This window comes from Mustela lutreola, chromosome 15, assembly GCF_030435805.1.
Source record: "Mustela lutreola isolate mMusLut2 chromosome 15, mMusLut2.pri, whole genome shotgun sequence".
NCBI classification, from domain to species: domain Eukaryota; kingdom Metazoa; phylum Chordata; class Mammalia; order Carnivora; family Mustelidae; genus Mustela; species Mustela lutreola.
In genome coordinates this window covers 233,493-243,945 of record NC_081304.1, presented here as the reverse complement: position 1 = coordinate 243,945, position 10,453 = coordinate 233,493, and the positions used below count along the sequence as shown (strand labels likewise).

Below are 10,453 nucleotides of genomic sequence, written 5' to 3'. Positions count from 1 at the left end.
CTGGAACCGTGGAGGTAATGCGTAATTTGCTTACTTCTGTCTGGTTGTGTTCATGGGCTTGGGGACTGATGAGACACACAGCACACATCAGGGTCTGCTCCGTCCTCCTGTGACGTGACCTCTACCCCGTGGTGCAGATCACACTTGCACGGAGTCAGCTGTGTGACAGCAAACCCAAAGAACGGAGGTCTAGTAAAGCTACCGTGGAGAAGTGCAGACTTAACAGTAAATAGCCAAAATCAAACTGAATTTCAACACACGTGCGAATGCCCAAGGACCTCCTGAAGCAACCCGGGACCCCGAGACGGCGCTGCATGCAACAGTGGAGGTGGACGTCAGAGCCCCCCAGACGGAGCTGCCCCATGGGGAAGCCAGGGGTCACGCCCTCCAAGGAAGCACAGCCAACCCCACCTACGAAAGATGAATGGGCACCCCTACCCCCCGTCCCCAGAAGCAAGCAGTGTCCGAAGAGCAAGGCACCGAGGGGACACGTTTCTCACGGTGACGAAGACGTGATGCACACATAGCTCAAACCGAAGACACAACACCCTTCCTCCGTGTTGCACACCCGCCACCCTAGCAGCGCGCCCCAAGTGCACACCAGCCCCTGGGGACATGTGGGCCGGCAGGGGAGGGCCAGAGGGAGCGACAGGCCCCCTCAGTGGGGGCAGAGAGGGCACACTGAGCCAGCAGTAAGCAAGTCAGCCGCGCGCCTGGCACACTTTGCGGCTTCCGTCCCCTCCGTGTGGGTTCTCTCGCCACAGAGAAGCAGACAGACCTGCAGCCTCTGTCTTCTGTCCTGGGAGCCCTCGACCACAGGCCCCGAGACAGCCCCTGCCCCCCACGAAGGCTCTGCACGCCTGGCCCGGCCCTGCGCCCAGATTTCCCGCCTCGTGCGAGAGACCTGACCCCGGGGACCAGCGTCGGCAGCCCACGCCCTCCGCGGCCCCCACACCACGCCTGGAGCCCCGGGGCCCACATACTCGAGGACAGAGTGGGTGGCGGCGTCTGGGAGGTAGCGGTAGAGGAGGAGGCTCTGGTCCACGCGGACGACCCCACCGCCCTTCCTGAGGTGGTCGTAGAAGAACAGCAGGTCCTCGGGCACACCCTGCAGGGCAGAAAAGACGCGCCATCCATCACTGGGTTTTTGACAGAAGACGACCCGTGGCCGACGCTTCCCCCGTGTGCGTTCCTTGCGGCCTGGCCACCGAGCACGTGGGGCTCACGTCAAGGCGGGAGGCACTGGTGTCGCCGTCGCGTGTGGCTGGCAGCCCGAGGACCAGCCCTCCCCACTGACGGGGTCTCTCTCTGTGGGCCCGAGAGCTTTCTTGGGGGTTTCTCTGGCTCGTGAGACTGCAGCCTCCAGCCTCCCACTAGCCCGGCGGGCGGCCGTGCTCAGCCTTGACCACGGAAGCTGGACGCCAGACGCCGGGTCTGCTCCCTGGGCTCTCCTGGGTCCCGCAGCGGACGTCGAGGTGCGGAGGGGTCTGGCTCTCGCCCACCTCCCCGGCTGTCCACAGCGTGGCACTAGGGGTGTGATCTCGAGTGGAGCCGGCAGTGCGGGGGCCTCGTCACTGACGTCGCCAGGAGACGTGGCTCCAGGCACAGGCTGGCGTCCCAAGCGGCACCACAGGGCAGGGACGAAGCAGACCGACCCAGGATGGAAGCCGCGGCCTCACGGTCCCGAAGTCCACAGGACAGAATGCGGGAGGGGCAGGCAAGTGGAAGGGAGAAGATCCCAGAACGCAGAGACTGCGCCGGGAGGAAGCCTCCCCGAGCCGGTACCGGACAGAGACACCGACCCCCCGACAGCGCCACCACCGGCCACCCGGAAGTGGGCGACGGATTTGGACACGTCGTAAAATAAACGGCCAGTCCTTCAGCACCTCAGTCACCTGGGAAACGCCACTGCAGGGCCTCTGGGGCGCGCGAGGAGGGGAGGGCGGGCGGCCTCCCCTCAGCTCTTCCCGCTGGGCAGAAAAAGCGCATCGGAAGAGCGTCTGCCGCGTGGCCTCTCTGGGCCTCCAGTCCCCCTGGACAGTGACGAGCCTTCTCCAGGCCTTCCCACGCAGGCCAGCCGGCTCTCCCAGGGCCAGCTCGGAACCAGCAAGAGCCCTTCTGTTATTTTTCTCTTGGCGTAAGGGCCTCCTGGGGGCATTCAGATTCCCGAGCCTGGCGCCGAGGCTGCTTACCGTGGCTGGATGCGGTTCCGGGCCACGTCTGTCCCCACCTCCAAGCCTCAGACTCCCGGCCCCCACCAGCTGCCTCTGCTCGTGCCTTTCCTGATTAAAGAGCCGTCCACCTCGCCCATTCCTGCTCACCACCGTCTCCGTGCCCCCGGCCCCAGCACACTCGCAGAGTCACCAGACCGCACCCTGGTCCCCTGCTCCGTCATTCAGCATCTGGAGTGCCCTTCTCTCCAGAGGAGACCCTGGGCTCTTAGCCCTGGGTAGACCCTGGCTCTTCACTGGCCCAAGGAGAAGCACCTGAGGGTCAGTCCCCAACGTCCAGTTCTCTGAACAACTTCGGCTCGACCGGTTTCTCTGGGGATGGCATCAAAGAACCGTGGAATCATTTCTCTTGGTGGTGGGCTCTGCTGCCATCTGTGATCTGCCTCCTTACGCCCCAGACCCCCCACTTGCCCCAGCCCCATCACAGATCTAGTCCTGGCCCCTGACCCCTTCTTCCCAATCCCCAATCTCTGATACCTGGTCTCTGACTTCTGATCCCTAGTACCTGAAATATGATCTCTGGTCCCTGATCCATAGTCCTGTAACTCTGATTGCTGGTTCCTAGTCTCTAGGTTCCTGGTCCCTGGTCCTAATCTCTGTTCCCTGATCCCTGATCTCTGGTCACTGAGCCCCCATACAAACGGATGCCTGGGCTTTCTTTGCCCCCAGCGGCTTCTTTTCCAGGAAGAATTACTTTGAGCTGAAAGTCCTGACATACTTTGAATTCTGAGACTGCTCAGGGCTGCGAGTTAGGCTGTGTCAGATCTTTAGATCAAGGTTTCCCAGGGAACATCTCCTAATGACAATTTCTGGGCTATTTTCTACAGAAGAACATGAAAGCATGGATTCGTGGTCCAACAAGAACAGTGGCTTCCGTAGCACCTGCCAGAAGGGGGGGAGACCTGCTGGCGCTTCCCTCCACCAGGCTGCTGTCGCACTCAGGGAGAACTTCGCTGTACCATCTCTCCCGCCGTGGGGTCTGCTGCCCCTGGTGGAGCTGAGGCCCCTGGGACTCGGGGCCCTGAGGCAGGGTCGTACCACATGCGCACAAGTTCTCTCCATTGTATGGATTTGGCGGAGAATCAGGAGCACAGGGATAGTGTCCAACACCCTAAGACCATGAGTCCGCACACATCCGTGACAACGCGACCTGGTCTCCCATGCCAGCAGGGGGTGAGACAGTATGGACCCACGTGCCTGCGAGGGGCGGCCAGGCCAGGGCCAGGAGGAGCACGGTGGGATGGTGGCACACCATCTGCTCAGGCCAGCCCTAGGAATGGGAGGTGCTGCTGGGGGCAGCCTGCACGGCAGGGAGACCGGCCTGGGGCAGGCCCGATTCCCGACCCACGGCAGACGCTGCTGGCCAGTCCCCCAGGGGCTCTGGCTGGTAGATGTGTGAGAACAGCTCTCTTCCTGGAGGCTGAGTCTGGGCAGCTGTGAGGGAGTCGGTGCAGCACTGGGGGGCAGTGGAGGCCTCTCCCTCCAAAATGACAGGCAAGGAGGGAGGCTGGGTGAGGTCAGGATGGGGCTAGACTTGGCCCTGAGCTGAAGGTCCACGGGGCCGGCCCTGATGCCGACAGGAGGGAAGCAGGCTCACAGCAGAAGGGGCTCACAGCAGCACAGTGGCCAAGGTTCCAAGGCCTGAGTCGCTGCCCCTGCCTCCCAGCCCGGGGTCTCCAGAACCCTGTGGCCCAGACCCTCTGCTGCCTCTGTGCGTCCAGGCTCCCTCCTGCCCCCAGCTCAGCGGCTGGTGGGGGTGGTGGATATGGGGCCTCATCCTAGTCCAACAGCGAAGGCCTGATGAGCCCTTCACACGCCCACTCTACCTCCTCCCACTGTGGAGACCAGACCTCACGTTCTCAAAGCCTCATTTAAGGGAAGTTTAAGGGAAAATAAACAAACAGACTCTAAACTTAACTTTCTAATTGGGTGTAGGAGCAGCAACTGTAAGACCGATTGTGGGGAGTGGGGTGGGGCCGAGGGAGCCCAGGAGAGAGGTCGGGTCTCGTTTCTGGGGCCCATGCGAGAGCTCAGTGCGGGCTGAGCGCTGCGGGTGGGGCCCCACAGGTAGGAGAGGCTTTAGGGAAGAGCCCAGCCTGGTCTGGACAGAATGCCCAGGGCTACCTGTCCCTGTCCTGCAGTCACCCGAGGCAGCATGGCTGAAAGCTTTACACCAGGATGAGGAGGCCTGGGCCTGGGCGCCTGCAGCCTCACACAGAAATCCCCAGTGGGTGCCAGGGCCCCGGACGCTCTCGGGGAAGCTCGGCCCAGCCAGCTGCAGGAGGGCTGGACCAGCCTTTACAGAGAGGTTTCTGAAGCCCCGGGTCCCGGAGGGAGCACAGTGCCCACGCGTGGGGAGGGCTGGGGGCTGACACCCCGGCGGTGACGGCACCTCCCCGACCCGAGGAGGGACCCACAAGGGCCCACACTTACCTGCCCGCCTTCATCAAATGGGCCCACGTGGAAAAACCATGCTCGGGAGCAGAACCAGGTTGGCATGATCACAGTCGGGCCATGGGACGTAAAAACCTAAATACCAGAAAGTAACAGCTCGTCACAAACAACATACAATTTATTTCCCACAAAATGTAATTCAGAAAGTGACAAAAGAATTTGCTCTTCTCCGTAGGAAGAGACGTTCAAGGACTTTACAGCCAGACCCTCCATGTGGGGGATGGCAGAAGAGGGGCCCTGAGAATCAGCGGCTCCACCGGGTCCTGATCCTGACCTTGGGGGAGTGCTCGCTGGCTGTGTTCGGGGAGGAGGCCCCCCTGCTTTTGGCGGACGGTGAAGTTTCACATGAAGACAAAAGTAAACATGTTGCTTTCAGTTGTGGCAAGAAAGAACTGCCATGTTCCGACGAAATGGATGGGACCCTCCAAAGACACGAACATCGAGAACTGACTGAAGCAGCAGCAGAAGCTACGGCCAGCCCCACGCTGCACGAACTGACACCCCCCGTCGCAGTCTTGCACACACGCAGGCGGCGGGGAGCACTTCCTGACTTACTCTGTGCGACCAGCTCTGCCCGGATCCAAAGCCCGTCAGAAATACCACAGAACTGCGGCAGGACCCCTAGGAATACAGCTGCAAAATTCCTCGACAGAGAGTGAATGGAGTCTGTTGTTGCAGAAAAAGGGTTCTACAGCACGACCCCGTGGAGTTTACCCCAGGACGGCAAGGTTGGTTCGACACACAAAGACACGCCATATTTGTAGACAAAGGGTGAAACCACACGACCATCTCAACAGATGCAGAAAAAGCTTTTGACAAAACTCAGTGCCCTTTCGACAGAACTCATCCACCTGGGACTAGACGGGGCCCTCGTAACCTGTCAAAGGGCATCTACAAAGCCCCACCACTGATGCCTACGAAAATGCTGAAACACTAAACACTTTTCACGTCTCGTGGACACTGTGCTACAAGTTCTAGGCAAAACACTTAGGAAATGAGAAAAATAAAAGGCATTTTCTAATACTTTGGGAATGAATTAGTGAAATGGTCTCAATTTGCAGCCGACACAATCCTGTAAGTGTAAAACCCAAAGGCATACGAACACACACGCACACCCTTGAACTGACAAGTGAGTTCAGCAAAGGTCCTGGACATGAGACTCACATACAAAACTCAACTGTATTTCTATACACTCGTAATGAACAGCCCAAAAACAAGATTAAGAAAACACTTTGATTCACAACAGCATGAAACAGACTCAGAAATAAACGTAGTAAGACTTTACACTGAAAATCATGAAACCTATTTTTTAAAAAGATTATTTATTTATTTATTTGACAGAGACAGAGATCACAAGCAGGCAGAGAGGCAGCCAGAGACAGAGAGAGAGGGAAGTAGGCTCCCTGCTGAGCAGAGAACCCGATGCGGGACTCGATCCCAGGACCCTGGGATCATGACCTGAGCCGAAGGCAGAGGCTTTAACCCACTGAGCCCCCCAGGCGTCCCATGAAACATCTTCGAAACAAATTAAAGACATAAATAAAGGAAGGACGTCCCATTTTCATGGGCCAAAAGAGTAAATATTAAGATGTCAATATTTTCCAAGTAATCTACAAAATAAACCTAAGTCCTAACATAATCGCAGCTGTTTGTCGTTGCAGAAAATGATAAACCGGGCAGTGGCTGTGCCCGCAGCGGTTGCCCCGCGCTGCCAAGCAGAGTCGCGCCGTCCTTGGGAGCCAGGCCTGCAGCCTGGGCTGTGCCGGCCCCTTGAGACCCAGCGGGTGGAGGCAGCTCCGTCCTCCTGATGAAAACAAACGGTGGCTGGAAGGCGTCACGTGTCATCGGGACGGTGGACAGCGGGGCCCAGGACTCGCAGGCACTTCTAAGGCATAAAATCTGGACTTAGGCCAGCGGCAGGTCAAAGGCACGGCGTGAACAGGCCAGATCCTCAGTCCCAGGCTGGATCCAGAATCCAGAATCTCAGGCAGTCTCTCCCTCGTGGTGCGGCCTGGAAGCCGGTGAGAATTACGCCGCAGCCTGGGGCCCCGGGGAACCAGCTCCCCCGCTGCGGCCAGGAAGCCTTTCCCCAAGTTCTCGGAGCGCCACTGTGTCGCACAACATAGGTGTGAACTGCACGGGTCTGTGTACACCGGAATTTTCAAAAATCAATACAAGACAGTGCCGTAATCGCATTTTCCTTATGATTTCTTAGTAACGTTTTCTTTTCTCTGGCTTATTTTACTGGAGGAACAGACCTAATACATGCCTTACTGTCGTTACGCTATGAAGCTTCTGGCCAACAGACGGCTATTAGCGGTTAAGTTTTTGGGGAGTCAGAAGTCGCGCATGGATTTTCCTGCAGAGTCGGCTCCCTGAAACCTCACACTGTCCGAGCGTCGACTGTACCTGGACGGGGTTTCCACGGTCCCGTGAGGACAGGCCCGCCTCCTCCCACAGGCCACAGAGCAGACACCCGCTCTCCGCGGCAGCTCCCTCCGCCGCCTGAGCTGGCTTCCGTGACGCTCGGGGAGGACAGCATCGCCTGTGTTTGCCTGGAGCCTTCCTGGCTCTGAGACCCCTCACTCCAGCCCACACATGTCCACCCCACGTGGACGGCTGTTAGCAGTTCTTGGGAACGCAGGGTCCACCACCAACATCACTGGGCTTCCTCTTCGTGGGAAGCATCCGTGGCCTGTCTGACCATCTCATAACGTGCATTTTCCCGGGGACGAGGGGCGTGCAGAGCCCTGAAGCACACATCACCATTTTACACAGAACGAGCCAGGCTGGGTGGTTCCACGAATCTGTGCACGTGCGGCAGGCCTCAGAGCTGTACCCCGAAAAGGGGAAAACAGCCAGTTTTATTTATTTTACTAACAGCTGTGTTAACCTGGGGACAACTAAGTGTTCTCACCCGTAAGTGTTTTTTTCAGGCATCTGTTTACGAGACAAACTCCGAGACAAACTCCGAGACACAGAGGGGCTCGTACATGCGCACACCGAGCCCCGAGTGCTTCTACTGCTCTGCCAACGTGGAGACGGGCCAGGGGGGAGGGATCCGCCTGCCGTCCCCTGCTCCCCTCGGAAGCCCTGCATCTCTCCGTGCGGACGACAGCGGCCACGGGGTCAGGAGACACCCCCTCGTGGAGTTTTGTCTTTGGAAACTTGCGAAGAAATGAGCCAGAGCGGGGCTGAGGCTGGGCACACGGGCCCCGTCCCAAGCACCATTTCTGGCACTGCAGACTGCCCTGCAGCCTGTGGGAGCCCGGAGGTGGGGAGGACGGCAGGATGGGGCCTGAGGGTTCAACAGCCTCTCAGAAATTCACCCGACGACAGTTCCAGAGCCTTTAGACTGTGGATGAATCTTGTTTTAATTTGATGCTGTGTGGGGCATGTGGGGGAAAGGGCCCAGCAGGCAGTGAGCGGGGACCGGGGGCGCCAAGGAAGGCCAGTGACCACTCCCAGCACCACTGTCCCCTCCTGCTCATCCGCACTGTCTCCCTGGACTCGGGCTGCGGTGGGCACCACACACGGGGCTGGTCCGGCAGACACACAGCTCTGGAGGCCGGTGTCGGAGCCCCGAGAGCTGCTGCTGCTGGGAGCCACCTTCCGCAAGCTCTGCCGTCACTTCTGACAAGGCCACTGGTCCCATCACAGGGGCCTCACCCCATGGCCTTCTCTAACCTGATTGCCTCCCGAAGGTCCCCCAACTCTGCTGTTGAACGTGGGGCACACAGACATGCCGCCGTGACAGGCACACGCTTCATCTCCAGTGTGGGGGTGCTGAGAGCGCTGCTCCGTGGCCACCCCCAGACCCCTAACTGCCCCCAAGCTCCTGAGCGTGCATCTGGCTGCCCACAGGCATCTCCCCTTGGTTATGGGACTGCTGTAGTTTCACTGAAGGATGCACAAGCTACACACGTGTATACACAGCTGGAGAAACTCACCCACGTGTGCACGCCCGAGCCACACACCACCCCTGGTTCTGAGCTGGCCACCCCTGCAAGCTTCCTCACGCCTGGGCCGCCCCCCATCCCCAACACTTTCCGTCACAAGTGGCGGCCGGCATTTCCTAGGTGCTGTGCACACGGGTGCTCACGCCCACCCTCCTCCTCTCTGGTGTCCTGAGCTCCGTCAACCACACGTGCTTTTCCACGCGCCTGCGGATGGGCTTGCGGGCAGCCCAGGGCGTGTGGTCTCTGTGCAGACGGAGCACGTGGTGGGGAGCAGGGGTGGGTACGTCGGGTGCAGAACAGGAGCTCCTAGAAGACCGCTCTGCTGTCCCAAGGTTCTTTCTGCTCCGGCCGACCTGGGCTCCGCGCCGGCCGGCCACATCCCACAAACGCTGGGTGCCACGGCCTTCGTCACTTCAGACTGCTAAGCGGTAGACACACACCTGTCTCACTGGGCACGCCATACCCTCCTCATGGCCCTGAGGCTGTGCTAATTTGCTGTCCAGACACCGAACCCGATGGAGCACGCGTTCAAGTCACCGGTCCCCTTTTTACTGGGATGTCTGTGTCCTCAGACTCCGCAAAGCTCCGTGGAACTCTCCCACTCGGGACTCGAGGCCTTTGCTGGACATGGTGCAGCCACACCCCAGTGTCCTGGTTCATCCTTCACGACATCCACTGGGCTGATGAAGCCCACCAGGCCCCAGGGACTGGGGTCCCTCTCGGGGTCCCTCTCAGGACCGGTCCCTCTCGGGTGAGCCATGTCTCACCCCATGGCTTCTTGCCTAACCACGATCACAAAGAAGTTTTTTTCTGTTCTCTTCCGTAAGCTTCATGGTATTAAGTTTCACATTTAGTCCTAGGGTCCGTTTTAAACTAACTTGTTATAAATGGTGTGAGTTTTTTCAAGTTCAGTTTTCTCGCACGTGGACATATGGCTGTCCCAAGACATCTTCTCCACTGACCCTGTCCATAAGAGATCAGTGGTCTGTGTGTCTGTCCTTGTGCCAACACACAGCCATGGAGGCCGGCAGTGCTGGCCTCTAACTCTGCTCTTGTCCACGTGGATTTCGGTTGTTCTAAATTTTTCCATTTCCAAAAGATTCTGCAATAAGTTGGTCAATTTCTTTCCTTTTTTTCTTCTCCTTTTTTTTTCCCCCGAGTTGGTCCATTTCTGTGACAAAGGCTGCTGGGGTGCTGACCGGGTGGGTCAGTCTGGGAGGACCTTCATCTTCACAGCACCTGCGTGCCTGCATGCCTGCCGTCTCCCATCACAAGACCCTCAGGCCCCTCTACTAAGACCCTCTCCTACATATGGTAACATTTCCAGGGGTGTCCGGAAACAGTAGAGCATTCTCCCCACTCCTCACCTGGGGTCAAGGGAAGTGGGTGCCAGGGGCAGGGAAATCTGGCTGTAATGAGACACAAGACAGCCCCACAGATGCTAACATCAAAGACGGACACCACCAGATGCATTCTCAGACACGAGGAAGGGACGGTGCGCACTCCTACTTGCAAACAGCAGTACGGGCGCCCGGACTATCCGCACAACCAGCCACGCCGCCCTGGGTGTCCCAGGGAAACAAGAGCTACGTCCATGCAAAACCCGCGAACACTGCAAGCACGACAGACAAAACTGGAAGCAACCCGAATGTTATTCAACACGAGCGACAGACACCATGGAACAGAGCGCAGGGGCCTCCCCTCGGCAGCTCCGAGCACAGCCATGAGTAGGCAGTGGTGGCCTTCACGGAGTCAAGGAAGGCAACCTTCATCGACACAAAACCCTAAAGGCAGGACTTCTAATCTCTA

General features: G+C 58.7%; 1 protein-coding gene across 15 annotated transcripts in view; it reads right to left on the bottom strand.

Moving 5' to 3' along the window:
* The window catches only part of B3GNTL1 (UDP-GlcNAc:betaGal beta-1,3-N-acetylglucosaminyltransferase like 1), a 111,257-nt gene that overhangs the window by 44,216 nt on the left and 56,588 nt on the right, over nucleotides 1–10,453 (bottom strand). For all 15 annotated transcript variants that reach the window (XR_009348245.1, XR_009348246.1, XR_009348244.1 and 12 more), the window contains 2 exons: nucleotides 4,665–4,760; nucleotides 984–1,108 (listed from right to left, as the gene is read on the bottom strand). Coding sequence is in view for 11 of the 15 variants with exons in the window: in XM_059150191.1 (XP_059006174.1) it covers nucleotides 984–1,108; nucleotides 4,665–4,760 (221 nt within the window). In the remaining 4 variants the exon portion in view is untranslated. The remainder of the gene's footprint in view (nucleotides 1–983; nucleotides 1,109–4,664; nucleotides 4,761–10,453) is intronic.